The sequence below is a fragment of the Equus przewalskii genome, chromosome 5, assembly GCF_037783145.1.
Source record: "Equus przewalskii isolate Varuska chromosome 5, EquPr2, whole genome shotgun sequence".
Taxonomy (NCBI): Eukaryota; Metazoa; Chordata; class Mammalia; order Perissodactyla; family Equidae; genus Equus; species Equus przewalskii.
Genome location: NC_091835.1, coordinates 12,563,728 through 12,583,793, shown reverse-complemented (window position 1 = coordinate 12,583,793; position 20,066 = coordinate 12,563,728). Strand labels below are relative to the sequence as shown.

Here is a 20,066-nt window from a genome sequence, read left to right as displayed (position 1 = left end):
CACTGGGAGTGGAAGCCAACAGGAGGTGGGTAGGCCACCCAGGCACTGAGCTTTTTGAGAACTTTGAGGAAGCAGGCATTGCTGTCTTGAGGGTTTTTAGTGTGTGTACATGATGCCTTAAGGTAGAGAAGACCATGGCCTTCTGGCTCCCGTCACCTCTCCCACCTCCTCTCACTCAACGCCAGCCACAGAAGCCATCGTTGGAAAAGGACTAGTTTTCTTTTAGAGCACTGGCTTCTCATCTCCAGGCCTCCTGTCAGCTCCTCAGGGGGCAGCCTTCCCTGGACCCCCAGGTAATTAACGTAGCTGCCTCTGTGTCTACCCCAGCAACCTACACTCATCTCCTTTGTAACCTTCTCAGCTACTTAGCACTCAGCTTATGCTGTCATGATTTATTTATTTGTTGATCATTTGTGGTCCCACAAAAGACCACAAGCTTCAGAAGAAAGACGGCTTGTTTGTTCCCAGCTGGATCCCCCAAGCCCCTCTGTAGGGCTTGGCACAGAGTAAGCACTGATAAATGTGGCATCAATGCATGGGTGGATAGCGGCGTCCCTTATTTCCGGCCACCTGAGCCCGCCCACGCCCCACCCACGGTATACAGTGTGATCCTTGGAAGGAATTTCACCAATTTTGGCTTCCAGGGACCACCCAGACAAAGGTGCTTAATATTTTTAGGGTCACGGATCTCTTTAGGGATCTGATAAAACCAACCGACTCTCCCCAAAGAACATAAATACGCACTCAAAACTCTGCTTACCACTTGGGGGTTTGGTGACCCTTAAAGCCCCAGGTAAAAACTCTATAGACTTACAAAAATCAAGGAGAGGAGAGAGATTGGAGACCTGAGGCCACAGTCTTAGGAGAGACCTCTTAAAACCGGACCTGCTTGAAGTGATCTGTCTTTGGATTGCATTTACATATATAATCTATCTATATATAAAGGAAATCGGAGGCAAGAAATCGCTTCTAGTTCCGGCTTTGCCAAACGCTCCCTGTCTATGCGGTTTAGGACAAGACAGCCTCCGATACTTGCCGCAAGTGTTTCGGGAAATCTCTGCCAGGTCTGCTGAAAGTTTGTGGAATGAATGAATGACACGTTCGCGCGGCGGCAGCCGGAAAGCAGCTCCCTGGCGCTCCCGGCGCAGGGCTGCCGGCCACCGGCCGCGCGCAGACGAGGCGCAGGTGCAGAGGAGAGCAGGTGCATTCGCACCTGGAGCCGCCAGCGTGGCGTGGAGCGGCGCGGCGCGGGGGGCGGGCCGGGGCGAGGGGGAGGAGTGAGAGACGGGGAGAGAAGAAGAAGAGAGGGGGAAAGAGAAAGAAGAGGAGGAGAGAGGAGAGGGAGGAAGAAGGGGGAGGAAGGAGGAGGAATGGGAGGAGCGGGAGGGGAGGGGCGCGGGGAGGAGTCTGCAAACTTTCGCTTCGAGGGCATTGTGGGAAGCAGCCATGGTCTGAGGCGGGCGCCTCACCTGTCACCCGCGCCGGCTCCTGCGCTCGGCTCTCGCCCTCGTGTCCACTGCTCTCGCCACTCGCCGGGCGGGGGCGGCGACGGCCCGGCCACCATGGTGAGTGCGGGCGCGCGGGGCGGCGGCGCTGACCCGGGGATTGCGAGCTCCCCGGAGGCACCTGCGGCGCCGGGGCCGGGCGCGCCGCCGGGTATGGGAGCGGCCCCGCCCCGTCCCTCGGGGTCCCCCGGCCTGCGCGCATCTGTGGCCCTAGGGCCAGGACGGTGAGGACGCGCCGGGGCGCCAGGGACGGCAGCTTGGGACTCTAGCGGCCACCGGGCGCCGCTGCTTCATTCATTCGACTGGAGGAGTGAACAGGCAACTCAACAGAGCGGGCATGCAGGGAAAGCCTCTGAGGAGGGGAAGTCTGAGCTCTTGGAGGTCCTGGAAGAGCATTGCAGGTGGTGGGAACAGAGAGCGCAAAGGCCAGAGAGAAGAGACCCTTGCTCGTTCCAGGAAAGATAAGGCAGGGGCCTGTTGAGGCAGGTCCTTATAAGCCGAGTCAAGGAGTTTGGTTTTTATTGCAACCAAGTGGGGAAACGCCTGGGAGGGTTTTAGCAAGAGAATTGACCCCATGCCTTCTATATATGTAACAGATCCCTGTTGGTGGAGAGCAGACTGGGGTTCGTGTGCATGAGGAGGGGTGTCAAAATGGAAACAAGGTGACTAGTTGCAGTGCTCCAGGTGAGAGATCCTGGGGACACCCACTTGGCTGGAAGCAGTAGCCTAGGTGCTTCTTGCTCTTCCCTTCTGTCCAGGGGTAGCGTTTTGAGAGTGCAGTGGCCTGAACTGCACCGGTCCCCCTTCCCCAGGTGAGCTCACTTCTCAAGTCCGAGGAGCAACAGAAGTGACCCGCACTCTCTGGGTTTGAGTGTCCATCGCAGGCTGGAGCAGGAGGGTCGTGGGAGTTAAGAAAGTTGATGGGCAAGGAGGGCAGTGAAGTGCTGAGCCCCTGGACATGAAGAGCACAGGTGGCGGTTCTAGGAGACGTTAGGCTGCATAGACTAGAGGCGCCATTGCTTGTTGAAGGTTCCTTGTAAATACAGCATGCTGCAAAAAGGAGGCTGTAAATAATGGAGCAGCTCTCTTGGCTTGCTCAGGTTTCCCAAGGAACAGGTGATGGTGTGCAGCCAGCCAGCATCATTTGCCTAACAGAGGGTGGAATAAGGCCCTGGAGTTCTGAGGAGCGAAAGACTGCTTCCTTCCTGAGAGCTGCGGCAGGGTCCTTGCTCTAGACGACACCTGCTGTGAAGTTTTATTTTTTCTTGCTGGTGTCACATAATCAGTTCATCAGGAGTGTGGGAAGTTTCCCTAGCCTTTCCACCAGGCTTTGCCCAACGGGAAATATTAATGTTATTGAGCACGTGTGGTAGGCCAAGCAGATGCTGGCACCTTTGCATTCATGATCTCAGTCAATCCTGGCAACAACCAGATGAGGGGAAGAAGTATGCTCTTTGCATTTTCCCTGCTCTGACCTGTTCTAGCAGTATGTCCTTGGACAATTCCTTGACCTCTCTCCGTGCCTGTTTGCTCATTTGTAAAATGGAGATAATGATAGTTCCAAACTCGTAAGGCAGGGGTTCTCAAAGTATGGTCTGGGTACCCTTAGGAGTCCCTAAGACTTCAGAAGTCCTCAAGGCCTGTTTTCACAGTAGCACTGTGATATAATTTGCCCTTTTCACATTCATTCCCACATGACTGTATGTGGAGTTTTATTTCTTTCTTTCTTTTTTTTTGGCAGGGAGAGATTTGCCCTGAGCTAACATCTGTTGTCAGTCTTTCTCTTTTTTTTTTCCCCTCCCCAAAGCCCCAGTGTGTGATTGTATATCCTAGTTACAAGTCCTTCTACTTCTTTGTGAGCCGCTGCCACAGCATGGCACCTGATGGATGGGTGGTGTGGTTTTGTGACCAAGAAATGAACCCAGGCTGCCAAAGCCGTGAGTGCCAAACTTTAGCCACTGGGCCATCAAGGCTGGCTCAAGTTTTCTTGAGGCTAACACAACCTGTGATAGTGCAACAAGTTGGATGCAGAAGCAGCTAGGAGAGTCCAGCTGTCTTCCACTGAGCCATACATTAAGGAGATTTGCAAAAAAGTAAAACAATGCCCCTCTTCCCACTAATTTTTTTTTTTTTGCTTTGGGAAATATTGTTACTGTTCATTAAGTTATTTCTGTTCATGTGTAATAGCTTTCTTATTTTTTAAAATGAATTGGTAAATATCTAAAATTTTTCTCCCTGTAAGTATGTATTATAGTAAGTATCAATAGATACAATCTATATAAATGAAAGGTCTTTGGGGCTGTCTGGTTGTAAGAGTGTAAGGGAGGCACAGACAGGGCCTGTGAATTAATGTGGTTGAAGGCCGTCAGAGCAGCTTTGCCCACTGTAGCTGCTCAGTGGCTGTGACATCTCATCCATTGTTACTGTCACATGTTAACTTTTACTCTAAGAAACTGGGAGATGCTCACAGCATCCCATGTGGTATCCACACTCAGGAAGTCATTCTCGGTCCTGTTGTGTCAGTGATCCAGGTTTCTAGTGCAGAGATTTCATACCTTGTGCATCTTGGGCCTGTGTCTGTATCTGGCTCATACTGTTTGAATCAGCTTTGTTCTTCTGCGCCCTGCCTTTGTTTTAGAAATCTCTGCCTTGGAAAACAATGCTAGGGTTATCGTGTTTCAGGGATCCCCAAAGGCTCTGAGCCCAGTGCACTTAAACATCTTACTGGGAAGGATTTACTATTGAATGGTTGACAATGTTGATGGAAAAAGGAGGATTTGTTTTTTATTTGTTCCTTTTTTTTTCCCCCTGTAAGAAGATAGCAGTGAGTACTTTCAGGGTGAAGTTTGAAAGGCTTTTGGGACATCTTTAATAAAAATGCAAGTGGGTTTTGCTTTATGCAATCCACATGCTTCTGAAAAGTTAAGGTAACTTTTACAACCACATTGTGAACAAAATAGGGGAATTACCCACTGAAAGAAACTCACATAGCGACCCCTTTTGAAATATGAGTAATCGTCTTCTTGTGTTGCACATATGCCATTCTCATAATGTGAGATAGGTAGGCTTATGCTAAAAAAAATCAGAGATTTTTTTGGGCGTGATTTTAAATCTTTAGAGAGAGAACAACCTTCCCAAGCTGAACTATGAAGCCATTTCTTTATCAGAATTCCTGCTAGTTTGAAACAGCATGAGTGCATCCTTTTCCTACATCCGTAATTCAAAGTTTCCCATGTTCATCAAAATCTCACTGTATTACGTAGAAATAGGAGAGATGAAGGCATTGCAGAAGGTGCCGGGGAGAACTCTAACTATGAACTTGTCGATCCTGCCATGACCCCCCCTCCCCACCCAGTAGTTCAATTTTATTGGCCGAGGCATAAGTGAATTGTAGTAAGTGTGTGATGATTTTGCAGTTTAAATTCCACTTTGAGGGGGAAGTAGTCTATTATAGTAATGAGCGCCTTCCTCCGCTGAGCTTGGTCTGGGCTGCTGGCCCAGGTTAGTATGATGTGGAGAGGTTAGGGATGGGGGCGGGAAATGACCCTTTGTGGTGTTCAGTTGTCCCCAGAGCCTTCACCCACAACAGGCCCTTCCCACAGGTTTCCCAACAACCCCATCGAGACTTGTATTTACCCCTTGCCAGGATTGTCAACTTCTGAGTTCCCATTTCTGGTTTTTGTGGCAAATGCTGTCAACAGCTTGCCACTCTTATATGGCGTTTTACTGACCACAGCTGGAAGGAGATGGTCAGCAGACTGTGTCTTTGCCACACTGTATTTTCAATGTCTATCCTTTTGGGTCCCATGAATTATTCCATTATGGACAGAAATAATAGATAAAGGTCCCCCCCCGCCCCAAACACACAAAGAAAACCCCTTTAGGAGTCCCCAAAGATAAGCATTGCTTGACATCTCCGTGAATCTTTCTTTCGATTTTATTTTGTTGTTCTTGTAGCCAGAGGTTCTCCCAGAGAGCTTCACTTCTGAGACCGTACTGGGGTTGCTCTGTCCCTTGGGAAGTCTCCCTTCCTGGTATATTTGTTCTTCTCTGATGGAATTCTTTGTTTTCTCTGAAGACTCCTAGCTGTTTACCCAGATGAAACTCTCTTTCCACCATTTGAAGCCCCCAGATCCTGTGCTGGGAAAGAATGTACACAGAAACCAGAGGCGTCCGCATGCCCCTAAAATTCTGCCAGTGGTGTGCTCAGCTGTCTTGCCAGCACCCTGAGTAGCTAGAGAAAATGTGCTTATTGCATGGCTGCTAAGAGCATGGAAAGGGTGTACTGTAAATTAAGTTAGAAATAGACCATCAGGAGGAAGCTGGCCTTTGACAAATCTCCGACACAGTCCCATATCTGAAAACTGCCCTATAGGCAGAGCTGGGTTCTCTAAATAGTTTCTGAGCATTGCCTGGGGAAAAATAATACAATCGCTCGTTAGGCTCTCGGTGTGATGGGCTGTGGACCTGAAGTACAGTGAAGAATAAGGGCATTTGGGATTCCAGTTTTGATGTCCTTGTTGGATCTCCTCTAGCAGGACTTCTGGGCTGGTAAGAAATGATGGGTACGTGGCGAGGCTCATTGGACACTCAAATGCTACTGAAGCCTTCCTTCCACACTGGCCCTGTTGAGGGGCAGGAACTAAGGCCGGGGTTGCAAAGTGGGGTGCTTGTGCTTTTTGTATACTACAGGGCTCTCTTGTGGAGGGGCAACCTCAGGGGAATAAACACACTCATCCAGATCATTTTATTTTTTATCTATTTATTTTTTTGCGAGGAAGATTCGCCCTGAGCTAGCATCTGTGCCAATCTTCCTCTGCTTTGTATGTGGGATGCCTCCACAGCATGGCTGATGAGTGGAGTAGGTCCACACCCGGGATCCGAACCTGAGAACCTCAGGCCGCTGAAGCAGAGTGCACAGAACTTTAACCACTTGGTCATGGGGCCAGTGGTTAGATTAATTTTAGATTAAATTTTTTTTGCATTAAAACATGAAATATATTTGAGTCCAAGATGCAAAATTCACCTAAGACTTAAAGATAAAAACCTGACAAATAGCTTGTTTATGGCTTGTTGCTGAAGGCTAACCCTCTAGGTCTCACAAGACTATCTGCCTTTTTTGCTCTTACCATTATTTGCGTAGAAAAATTTGAGACAGTGTTCTCAGGCAGGGATCAGAAAACTTTTTCTGTAAAGGGCTGGGTTGTAAGTATTTTAGGCTTTGTGGGCCCTATGGTCTCTGTCACTGTTACTTTACCATTCTGTTATAGAGTGAAAGCAGCCATGGACAAGATGCAAATGGGTGTGGCTGTGTTTCAATAAAACTTTATTTACAAAAACAGATGGAGGGCCGGAACTGACCTATAGTCTGTAGTTTGTTGACCCATGTTCTAAGGTGGCTTCCATTAATTTACTCCTATGTATTTTTGACAAATAAATCAGACGCCTGCCCTATGACAGGCAGTGTTCCAGGCAAGACTGGCTGCATAATTTGTGGCTTCCAATGCGAAATGAAAATGTAGGATCCTTTGTTCAGAATGTGTTGAGACTTTCAAGATGATGACAGCAGAGCATTAAACCAGATGTGGTTGCCTTCTGAACCCGGGACTCTGGCGTCCACAGAAACCAGCCCTGGGTCTAGGCCCCAGAGATTGTGTCAGACAAGCCAGGAGCTCCCTGCTCTCCTGGAACCCATGTTCCTGGTGGGAAGTTCTCTAAACTTTCCAAATATTTCGTATTAAGCACAAAGAAGAATATTATTCTATTACCCTTGGTAAGTCATCATCTCCTTTTTACTTCAGGGAAGTTGCACACGTCTCTGTGGTGGGCGGTGGTGTGGGGACCCAGCTGGAGCATGTGGAGCAGGCAGCAGTGCTGGCCTTGGTGGCTTCTTGAGGCCCTGCCATCCCCAGCCCTTCTTGGCCTGAGGAGGTGAGGCCATTCCTCCAGCTGGCTCAGCCTGCACTTGGTCACTTCCTGAACCAATTGTGACTGGACAGAGTTCAGGAGCCGTTTCCATCTCCCAGCTTTTGGCTTCAGATTAGCGCTTTTGCTGCAGGCATTGCCTTTGTGCAGGTCCCCGTGGAGCCCTGGGCGCAGGACGCCTCCCAGGTCTGCCCTGTTCATCCAGGTGTGGTATAATTTGTCAGCTTAGATCCTGTCCCTTATTTCCCCCTTGGGGTAAAATAAGGAGACAGATATGCCTACATATAAACTGATAACTTCTAGAAGGATATGCAAGAGGCAACAGTTATTTCTGGGAAGGGCTCTAAGCATCGAGTGTGGTAAAAAAATTCACCTTTTATTGTATGTTCTATTAGACACTTCGATTTTTTCTATTTGAAGGTAATATCTATTGAATATAAAAAAACAAAACTCTGTTTTGTTTTTCCCTCTGTTTTGTAACTTGTTAAGCTTAGGTGTGTCTGAAATTGGGATGGAAACAGAGGAAGTTCCCTTCAAATACACACATGTACACACACACACACACTGTCTCTCTAACTTGGGCTCTTGGCCAGACTCCCAGGACTTCTGCTCATACTGTGCTTTCATGTGAGAATGGAGAATAGCCTGGGGGAAAAAATGAGATCTATCTTTCTCACTTCAGTGACTCTGAAAACTTTTGGTAACGAGGTAAGATAATATTTCTAGTTGCCTCCTAGGACTGAACCGTTCAAGTCCGGAGGTGTTTGTCAGATCTTCTGGGGTTGACCTCTCTGCATTCAGTGAGCAGTTGAACATTCCAGCAAGATTAAGAAGTCACGTTCCTGAGAAAGTCAGGAAGGACCCGTCAAATCTGGTATCAGATTCAGACTGTCGCTGACTTGTTCTGCCCCCAGTTTCAGTGTCTGCTGCACACACTCAGTTTCGCTCGCCTTCTTTGCAAAAACAATCCAGGTAGAAACTTTTCTTTATGGAGGTGAAGCTGTAAGAGCCTTGAAAAAAATTAATATTTCCCTTAAGAGACGTGTCAGAGTTTCATTGGGTGACAGAACGTGCTGTGGGAAGAGACAACTCTCTTGTGTCAATGTTTACACGTTCCCCGTGGAAGTAACACACAGAGAGTTTTCACAGCTTTTCATGAAGCCTTTAGATCTTCACTTCTGAAGGCAGGTGTCAGGTATCGTGTGATGTGGTGGGGAAGAGAATGCGGCGAGGTTGGCAACCCCCAGGCCCCTGTGTGTCAGCCCCCTCATCTTGACACGTTGCTCATCTCTCTCATTACTGGGCCCACTTCCTATGTTTACCTGAAGATTGAACAAGATAATCCAGTTCAAGCCCTTAGCACGGGGCCTGGTACCCAGAACACATTCCATAAATGTTAGGCTATTTTTAAGAGAAATAGGAAAAAGCTAATGGAAAACAAAAAAATGGTTCATAAGGTTTTTTTTTAACCTCAGAAATTTATTTGAACAGCTGAAATAAAATATCATAGACTGCAAATATTGGGGAGATGGGAGGAGGTAAGTATTATTGGAACATCACATTTTTTTTCAAATGTGATTCAAAACTGTATGTATAGAACTTTAAAAAAAAATTCTTAAACAAGTACTGCTTGTCTTCAGTTTCTTTACTAAGAAGTCAGGTCCTCAATTCTAAGTACATTGTATTTGAGTCCCGTTTTTCATAGTCCCTTTGGCCTCATGATTTCAATGCCTTAAGAATTCAGATAATCTAGTCTGCCATCTGTGCAAAAAATAAGGAGGAAAGGGGAGCCTTGACTATATAGCAAGGCAGGTGTGTGTTTCAGATTGACCCTGAACTTGGAAAGAGGTGATGGATATGCCATCTCCTACCTCTTAACAAATTTTGATGGCCACTATAGGCCTCGTTGTCAAGGTATAAAGGCCCTGGGGACAGATTTTTTTTTTTTAAAGATTTTATTTTTTCCTTTTTCTCCCCAAAGCCCCCCAGTACATAGTTGTATATTCTTTGTTGTGGGTCCTTCTAGTTGTGGCATGTGGGACGCTGCCTCAGCGTGGTTTGATGAGCAGTGTCATGTCCGCGCCCAGGATTTGAACCAACGAAACACTGGGCTGCCTGCAGCGGAGCGCACGAACTTAACCGCTCGGCCACGGGGCCAGCCCCTGGGGACAGATTTTTAATGAGGGCTGAGAAGGCTGCAGCAGGAAGGAAATGAAAGTTCTTAATAAACATTTAAGTGGTCATCGCCATGCGGGGTGCTGAGTTTAGCACGTTAAGCACAGCCTCTTGAACAAAGTGCTTCCCGATCACAAAGAAATTCACATTAAGAAAGATCAAACAAGTGTCACTATGAAAAATGAATAGGGTCCCAAGTTATTAATGTTTCATTCAACTTCACAGTCATATTGAAAATTGCCTGGAACTTCTGCCCCCTAGTTTCAGTATCTTTTTTCTCCTTGAATGATTTGAAAAAGAGCCGAAGGCCAGTCTGCGTCTCAAAAGACTCCAGGAGGAAATCTAATTAGAGACATATTTACTATAAGACAAAATAAACAACTAACAGTTGTCATTGATAGATTCTCAGTTGGTTACTGTGTCCAGAGGGAATGGTAAATGGAGAAACAGTACATGAATCACTTTTCAGGGTTTCCTTTTTTTTTTTTTTAATCACTTGTTAATCGTTGTATTCTTAACTGTGGAGGTTATTAGAAAAGAAAAACCTATAAGTGTAAGATCTGTTTCTTGATTACCAGAAACTTGTGTTGTTGGGAAGAAATTTCTCACATGCATGGCAAATCTAGATGAGTACGGGAGTGGATAATTAAACTTTGAAGTGTGTTGTTCAGATTATCTAATTGCTGCAGGAATGCTGGTGAGGGGCTCATGGGAGGGGCTCATGCGAGACACAGGCCTTGGGCTGAGCCCGGAAGGGTGGGGCGACCCTGCCTTCAGCTTTTCAGACGAGAGAGAGCATGCATGTGTATGACTGGATGTGTATGTGAGTCACAACGGGTTAATGAATAGGCTGTAAAGAAAGGTTGTATGAAGAAAATGTAAATCCTGGAGGAGAGCCTGGTGAAGGTCCCCCACCAGGTGGTTTCTTCCCGACTCTCCCATCTCCACCCCTCTCCCCTTCTCTAACTCTGTCCTCGAGTCAACCCCACTGAGAAATGATTTGTCCAGTATTATCAGGGAGTGACATTTCTCACAAGTGGATTTTCCAGATAACTAATCTGGACAAACTGTTTTTTTTGAGGAAGATTAGCCCAGAGCTAACATCTGTGCCCATCTTCCTCTACTTTATACGTGGGATGCCTACCACAGCATGGCTTTTTGCCAAGTGGTGCCATGTTCACACTGGGGATCCGAACCGGCAAATCCCGGGCCACCGAGAAGTGGAACGTGTGCACTTAACCGCTGCGCCACCGGGCTGGCCCCATTTTTAAAAAAATTTTAAAGTTAAAAAAATATATTAGTACCCTCTGTAAGCCTTTGGGGAAATGGGTCAAAAAGAGCTTGAGGCCTGTCCAGAGTCAGGAGGAGCCTCCCTTCACTCAACCGCGTGGTTCTGGAGATGAGTTGCCTTCTTGGTGGCCAAGGTTCAAGGTTACTGAAGTTGCAGGCGCACTGAGGGATGGGAGTGTGTGTGTATATTTTGTCTCCTTCCTTACATGTTTCTAAAAAACCCTCTGCTAGCCCTCACCTCTCCCCTGCATGTGTGCCCCCAGGCTCTCTTCCTCCTCCAGTGTATATTTTGAGAAGGGAAGCTTATTTTAATACCAGCCTAAGACGGCCATCACTAGAAAGACAGCAGAAGAGCATAATGCTTAGGATTACCGGCCTGCGAGATAAGGGGAATTCAGGTTCTTTACTCGACTATGCCAATAGCTGTGACCTTCACCGGGTCACCTGACTTCCCCAAGCCTGTCCTCAGCTGTCACATGAGTTGAGCTGGGGCCTGAGATACAATCTTAAAAATGCTGTCTGGCTCTCACAGTCTGTTTTCAGCTATAAGAAAATCATATGCCTCCCTAAACCTAATATACATTTTTTTTCCGAATGTGTCAGAATCACAAGGAGGGCTGACCTGATGCTAAATTGTTGATCTGTATGTCCTTAGTTGCTGTTGATCAGGAGCTGGGCCCCTCCTAAGTGCAGCTTGCAGGTGGGGTTTTCATGTCTGGGGCTGGCGTGAAGACGTGACGGCCACACCAGCAGGGAGCACACTGTATCTTGTGGTTGCATTGCTCACGCATCTGTTCGTGTGTCTGTCTAGGCACTGTAGTAAGTACAGTCTTGGCTTCCATCAGGTCAAGATAAAAGAGGCACAGCATTATTACTTTGCTGTAGATACCCATTTACTGAATACCTACTGAGGTCTATACCCGGAACTGGAGATTTTTAAGAGATTTGTAAAGGAAACAGAAGTGATTATGCATCTGATCCCACAGGGAGGGAAAACATAAATAGAGCAGCTTGCATGCTACCCTCAACTGTAAGTTTCTTTCAAGAATGTCGAAATTGAAGATGTGGTCAGGAGGGGTTCGGGTATGTGGGAAGTGTGAATTTTGAGAGAGGTTCTGAAAGGATGTTGTAGATTTGGTTTGCTGAGGAGCATGTTTCAGACACAGGGGAGGAAGAGGAGCTGGGTGGTGAGGTGGGTCCCAGCAAACTGTGTTTCCGGGCCTGCGGGCAGATTGACATGGCTGCATGTGGGAATGAGTTTGGAAAACACACACACACCCAACATCCCCAGAAATCTAGTTTTTAAGAAAAACTGGTCGTTTGATGGAGGATGTTGAGTGACAGAGGAGATGTTGTCCCTGGCATTTGTCGGGAGGACAGTCCACGAAGGTCTGGCTTTTCTGTTTCCTTTTCAGAATCATCATTTCTTAGATATGAATATGAGCAATGTGACAGGCATTGCTTGGGACAAAGACGTAAATCTCTTGTTCTCTCTAGTTTTTTCGGATGATAAGAGTAGTATGTACACATACAGATGTGACTAACTTGAAGTTTGAAATTGAAACAAAGTTTTATGTTCATTTTCTTTTATATTAGACAAGTTGAACAACCCACACCCATATCTCAGAAAATCTTGACCCTATCTTTGCCTATGGTCATTTTTTTTATATCCTCTTTATTGAAATGAGCCTACTGATCATGAGCTTGGAGGTTAAGGCAATGTCAAATTGCTGTAAAATTTTCTCTTTTTTTGGACATATAATTGACATAACATCACATTAGTTTCAGGTGCACAACATAATGATTCAATAAATGTATATATTGTGAAGTGATCACCACAATAAGTCCAGTTAACATCCATAGTCATTTTTTAAGAAAATTCAGGCAATAAGTATTTATTTATTGAGCAGCTGTATGTCATTTCCTGTTAAAATTCAAACCATTAAACTTATTTAAGAATAAAACATTTTAAGACGTAGTGGACCAAATGCGAAAACTTCAAATCCGGCTCCCTGTGTAAAGCATTTGGAAAAAGGCTTTTATCCTGTGTCAATTGCAAGATGAGTGACTTTTGGTCTGAGAAAAAACTGTTTTAAAGGGACTTTCTTTGAAGTAATAGGCTTGCCTGATTAACTAATGTTTATCCATCTTTTTTAGTAAAATCAATACCAAAAGTGCCTTTTAAGTCATGATAGAAACTAATTTTTGGAGCAACTAGCTTAGCAAACATTATGCCAATAAAATTTGCATTGGTGCAATCTCTGCTCCACATAAGTCAGTTTCAGGGTCAAAACAATGATATTTTAAAGACCCCATAAATCTTTCTAATTAGAGTTACATTAAGACTTTTTAAGAAAACCAACTTTGAAATCTCATCTTCCCGAGCTCCTTTTTATAACTAGTGAATATAATGATTTTATCAGTAAGAGTTCAAAGAACAGAATATTTAAGATAACTCACTTTGCAATAATCATTATATTTTTAGCAAATATTTTCAATGTGAATGCTTCTATAATATACTTCCAATTTAGAATTATATTCTGTACTAGAGTCTTAGAAATTTTGAACTTTGAGCAAAAGTGACCTAAAAAGGGCACAAAGTTATTTTTTGTTAAGTGTGAAATAAGATAATCACAAACAGAATAGGACTTCCTTTTCTTTGCAAAACTTCTTTTTTCTTCCCGTATTGAGATGTAATGGACCAAAGCATCTTGGGGTGGCATTTTTTTTTTGTAACATCCTTGAAAGATTTATAATTAAATATCAGTTTTACTGCCAAGTGCCATAATTCTTTATTGGTACCAATGACTTCGTAGTTTATTCTGTAGCTACACATTGCTAAAATTAGGTGAGATTTCTCAATTTTAAAATAACTGTTTAAAATGTTGGGCAAGGGAAAGAAGTGAGAAAATAGAGTGTGCTTTCTTATATTGCCTGTTTCTCTGCTCAGTGATATAAAGAATGGTTATTTCCAGCTAAAGTGACCCAAAAATATCTGTTGCATTCTCCCTTAAATAAACTTCATGCTATTTGACAGGTCCAATGAAAAAAGAAACAGATGTTCAAATTTGAAGATGTTAAGTCCATCTTCAGCCCTGTCTGCACGTGGTTGATTGCTATGACCTCGAAACAGCCAGGCCAGTGCTGGGTGTGGTGTGGTGCTCTCTGTGCTTCCTCCGTGCAGGGAGCTGGAGGTCACCAGGTAGACAGCAGATGCCCTCGAGCCAATGCGTCTTTATTTCACTGCCTACCCTTAATCACCTTGCATTATAAGAGTTGAATGGCTGAGTGGTTGAGTTCCCACGCTTCGCTTCTGTGGCCCAGGGTTTTGCCGGTTTGGATCCTGGGCGCAGACAGGGCACTGCTCATCAGGCCATGCTGAGGCGGCATCCCACATGCCACAACTAGAAGGAACCACAACTAAAGTGTACGGTTGTGTACTGGGGGGATTTGGGAAGAATAAGCAGGAAAAAAAAAAAAGAAGATTGGCAACAGTTGTTAGCTGAGGTGCCAATCTTTAAAAAAGAAAAAAAAAAAAAGAGTTGAAAAAGACCTGGAAAGGAATCATATGATGAGATTTGAACAGGAGGCCAAGTTCGCTATCAAGTAATTTGCCCTGGAGTTACATTAATGACAATTAAAATAGTTTTAAACTCTTCCCCCATGACTGAACAGTTCAATCATGTCATCTTCAAAGTAACTGGTTCTTCTCCAAGTTTTCTGGGATAAGAACCCCTTTGAAAATCTGCTAAAATTTCTGGCCCTTTTCCCCAGAGCAATGCTCATAAATCCAGAATTTTGCGTATACTTTCAGGAAGTCTGCTGACACCCCTTTTCCTTCCAGATTATCCTTCGACCTTGGGCATTTCTTCTAGAGCTAGCTATGGAATCCTACCTGAATTCAGTGCCTAGTCCGCGATCTGTAGCTTGAAGACTCTGGGAAAGTCTTTTAAGTGTCAACAACTTAATTTGTTTTTTTTTATCTTCAGTGTTGGTACATTGCCTATAAATGTGGATTAAACAATATGATGTATGTAAATGTGCCCAGCACTGTGCCTGCCATGCAGTGGGTCATTTTTGTTGATGAATATAGTCACCGGGTGGAATACTGTGTTCATATTAGTTTGTCAGCAGATCCCAGTCTTTCTGGAGGAAAGGCTCCCTGAGAAGTTACATGATGATCAGAAGGTTCCTGGGAGAGCTTAGGGACAGAGTAGCAAGAGTTAGTGGCCAATGTTAATATGTCTAGAGTCATCTAAGTTATAGCTGTTGCGTCTATCTTCACTCCAGGTAAACAAGTCAACAGCAGATTCTCAGAGAGGCCAGACAGGGAACCTTTTCTCCTGGAGATGTGTTCACGTGTTCTTCTGAATTGTCTTCTTTTACATGGACTCTAAGCAGCCCACGGATGTTAACACAGCTTTCTTCAGATAGGCTACTGTAGAGTAGATCCTGGAGCCACTTTCTGATTGTCATTCTAGCCATGTTGTACTGTGACCACACCATGGTCGTGTTGATTGAACTGTGTCTTCTACAGAGGGCTAATCGCGTTGCCTATGGGCTATTTTATTTTACTTGCAAAGTTGGGGGGATGACCTGTAGACTTATTTATTTATTTTTTTTGGTGAGGAGGATTGGCCCTGAGCTAACATCTGTGCCAATCTTCCTCTATTTTGTACGTGAGACACTGCCACAGTGTGGCTTGATGAGTGGTGTGTAGGTCCATGCCCAGGATCCGAACCCGCAAACCCTGGGCCACTTATGTGGAGCACATGAACTTCACCTCTATGCCACCAAGCCAGCCCCTACTGGTAGATTTTTATGAACAGTTTGCAGTATTGTTGACTTTAGTGTTGTGTGTCTAGGTAACACAGACTCAGAAGCCTTGTATTCTGTAACCAGCAGTTCCAAATATACTGTGCATTTATGAAAACTGCCTTTGGTGGGAAGGGCTGATGCATGGGAGGTGCGAAGAGCTCAGGCTTTGGCATCAGACAGATCTGTGTTGGAATCCCTCTCTACCATTTACTGGCCTTTGAGCTCAATCAATGACATAGGTATGGGACATCTATCTATGGCCTCATATGAACACTCCTGTCTGTTCCTTGATGGTGGTTATCAGGATTTTCATGACTTGGGGCTACTCACATTTCCTGCTTCTCTTAGCAACATTGTATGTTCATGGCCTAGAACCCTGGCTTTGCTCCAAAAAGGCCATCTGATCTCTTGATTTGCTTTTGACAAGTGACCAGCTGACGTAGCTTTTTCAAATGCCTGGGTGTGGAAGGAATAATTATCCACTATCTGTCATAGAGGTTTATCATCAAATATATTACATTTCTAACTTAGTCAATTAACCTAACCGATGATAAAGTTCATTCTGGTAGTATTCTGTTCTATGGAATGCAAAGTAATGTATCCATAAGAATGGTTTATGTGCTTGGGTTATTTGCTGTGGAATAAAAACATTTTTAGATTTCTTAGGAAACTTGAACCCATTGCCTTAGTTTTTCTTACAAGGTGCACATTTGGTTTTACAAATCTATGCGTCATTATTTTAGGTTAATTAGTACCACAGTCCTTAGGAATCTGAAATTGGTTCATAAACTTAGGAGGGAAAGTGATTGTTATCTGAGAGTTGGGTCAGATCCTAAAGAATCATTACTGGGTCTGTCTGGAATTAATTAACCCAGTCTCTCTGCTTTTCTTGGATTGCATTCAAAATCAACCCTGGATGGTTTTTCCCAGAATTAGCTCCTCTAAGGTCTCCCTCCCAAAGAAAATGTGACTTACGCTGGAGCCCGCAACTAAAATTTACCAAGCAAGGAGAACCCATGACTGTCCTTAGTTTTATAACAAAGATACTCGAAGTTTTTCCAATGTAGTTTATAAAACATTGACATTTACTTTCATAATAAATGGTGTTTACTAACTTCATCAACCTAATTGGTAAAATGAATTAAAAGTCCCATTCTCAAACTAAATCACATTCGTTTAAAATAAAGATTGGGTCTTTGTTATTATTATTGTCAGCCTGAAGTCTCCTGTACAGGCTTAGAACTCCTGTTGTATTTTTTAGTTTAATGTAGAAGCCTCGTTTTGATTGAAGTGCAAGTAAGAGTTTCTATATTTGAAATAAGAGACTGTTAGCAAATGGCGGATGTTCACATTATCCATGAGAATTTTGTTCATGAAGTTTGTTAAGGTCATTGAAAAACTAGTCCTGGGCACTTCTGGCTGATTGTTTTTGTCTGGAGGGTGGCCAGGGATGGTTTACATGTTACCTTTCAAGTATATTTGGTTTCAGAATTAGGTGGTGTCTGAGAAGCAGAAAGGCCAACTCTTTGTCATTTTTGCCCCTTTATTAAAGTCAGCACTGATGGGAATGGTCTCTGCTCCTAGGCTGCAGGCTGTGAATTCGACAGAGCAGAACAGAAAATGAAAAGCAGAGAGCAGCCACTTCCCACCGTTAATGGAAAACGAAGAGCAGAGTGTGGGATACCCAATGACGCCAGCCCTGTTCACCATGGCATCTTCTCCATGGTTTTTCTCTGACTTGCTCAGCGCAGTCTTCCTCCCAGTCAGAGTCACAAGGGGTCAGGGCCTGGAGGGTGGAGGGGGTGTGAAGCCCAGGCCACTTGCGTATTCTGAAGCCACTGGCATATGAAAAAATGAAGTGCCCAAACAAGGCTATAAGTATTGTGGCACCTTTTCAAGCCTTCTGCTTAACAAGTTAATGCATGTGGCATGCATAAAATGCTGTGCACTTTCATCTTGCCTTTTGCAAAATGTTTTAAGGATTTATAAAAATATATTCATTCACTGGGTATGCCAGGAGCTTGAACTGATAATGGGGCACAAGCTTATAGCCTTATGAAGAATACTTCTGTCTTGTAGCCTCATTGGAGTTTCTCTGCGACAGCCTGAATAATGCATGATTCTCAATTTGAGACCCTTTGTGGATGTACGGCCTTCTCCTTCCTTCTCACCCTTTCACTCAATGGGGCTATCATTCCAAGGATGATTTGTCTTTGCTGTCCTATGCATTGGCACTCATAGTGTCCATGTTTTAAAAAATGGCTTATAGCAGGTCAGAATGGGTTTAGCCAGGCTGTGTCCTCCCGACAGGTCTATAGTTGGTAAAAATCTTCAGAGTCAGGGATCCACTGCAAACCTGCCTGGCTCCTAAGCCCAGTTCTTTCACTTATAGCTGTGTGACTTTGGGCAAGTTGCGTCGCCTGTCTGTCTCTCAGTTCCCTAACTTAAAAGATGGAGAATAATTGTTATTTGTCTCATGTGTTTCTTGTGGGGATTAAATGAAGTAAAGTTCTTAGCACAGTGTAGCAAAGGATATTCCAAGTAATGTACAATAGTAATCAATTGCTATTATTTGTTGTACTATTTGTTAATCTCCCCAAGATCTTAATATGTTTACTGTCCTGTTCTTGGGCTCATACAGGCAGTGAAAGCCCATGAGTATACCACATGGAGGTGCAACTCCATCACTAGGCATAAATTCCAAAAGACAGGCTTTGAGAGTCATGGAAAAATTGCTCACTAAGATTTTATAATATGCATTCTGATGTCAAAATGGCATATATGAAGCAACAGTAGAAGAAAAGTGAAATTTTTTCATGGTTTTTATTGATTGTTTTGAGTTCAGTTTACTGGATTTTGTGACTTAACTGCCTATTCCTGATTTTACTCCTCCTTTCTTTCTCCACTATTTGAACAACAAGATGTGGTGTTCAAAGGAAGGGTCCCTGGAGTCCCTGAAGCCCCCCAGCCTCTCTTTAACCATGGTTTCTCAGATTTTGCTTTTTACTCTTTGTAATCAACTTTTATTTACATCTAGAGTTTCCATGTTTGAAAAATCCCTCACACTTGAAAACTGCTTCTCTAAAGGCAGGAGGTAGGGAAGGGAACCCAAATTTCCTGCACCTACCTTACACCAGGTAAACAAATGCTCACACACCTACGTGCATACATGGAGGAAGACTTTGGTCAATCACTGTGATATTTGTGTTATTTTATAATATTTGGTTTCTGAGAAGTATGGAAGAAATGCTTTATGACTGCTGATCTGAGAATCAGTTTCTGTAGCCCATTATTTTAAAGAATGTATGCTTATCATAGCCTTGTGTAAGAGATGTCTAGTATCAGATGATTAGAGTTGAAGGGAACCTTGGAAATGATTTCTGGTCCCGCACCCCAGAGATGCTGTCAACTTGCATAGTCACATAGAACTGGTTCTTGGAAAATTCTGGGCTTGTAGCCATATTGTGTGCCAGTATTCCATATTGTTTTTCCAAAGGCTATTATTTAACCGGCTCAATAGTAAATAGGAAGAGACTAAGCAGGCCTTCAACTACTTATAGCACACCTAAGAACTACCAAATCACATTTTCAAATTTCTACAGCTTAAGTCCAAGAGGCCTCAGGACTCTCAAGTCCCAAATAGCTATTGAACCAGAATACCCCAGCATCTACAGTTGTATTTAGATGGAAGTGTTAAAAATGGAGACAAAACAATACGAGGGCAAAATGGACAAAGGGCTTGAATAGACATTTTTCCAAAGAAGATAGCCAAATGATCACTAAGCACATGAAAAGATGCTCAACATCGTGATTCATTAGAGAAATGCAGATCAGAACCACAATGAGCTAGCACTTCACACCCATTAGAATGGCTAATATTAAGAAGAAAACCCATAAAATAACAAGTGTTGGTAAGAATGTGGAGAAATTAGAATTTTTATGCCCTGCTTGTGGGAATGTAAAATGGTGTGGTAACTATGGAAAACGTTATGGCAGTTCCTCAAAAAATTAAACATAAAATTACCAGTAAGAGCTTAGAAGATAGTGGTGTAGGAGGATCCTGAACTTGCCTCCTCCCATGGACACAACTAATCTACAACCACCTGTGGAACAATTTCCTCTGAGAGAGGTTGGGAAACTGTATGGAAAGAACCTCCGCAGCAAGGGACAACACTGACCAGGGTGGAAAAGGCAGAGATACAGCCCCACTGAGGAAAAAACCACACTCTACCTGCATCGTTTCACAGCCCAGAGTGATCTCAAAGGTATGGAGCTTTTCCCAGAGAAGCAGGAGTCCTAGCTCCACGTTAGGCACCTCAGCCCTTAGATCCAGCACAGTAGTGATGAGATCTC

General features: G+C 44.2%; 1 protein-coding gene across 1 annotated transcript in view; it reads left to right on the top strand.

Annotated features, from left to right (window-relative positions):
- Window positions 1–1,293: 1,293 nt before the first annotated feature.
- The window catches only part of AP1S3 (adaptor related protein complex 1 subunit sigma 3), a 70,969-nt gene continuing 52,196 nt past the window's right edge, over window positions 1,294–20,066 (top strand). The window contains exon 1 of the mRNA XM_008519110.2: window positions 1,294–1,565. Coding sequence (XP_008517332.2) covers window positions 1,371–1,565 — 195 coding nt within the window. The 5' untranslated portion in view covers window positions 1,294–1,370. The remainder of the gene's footprint in view (window positions 1,566–20,066) is intronic.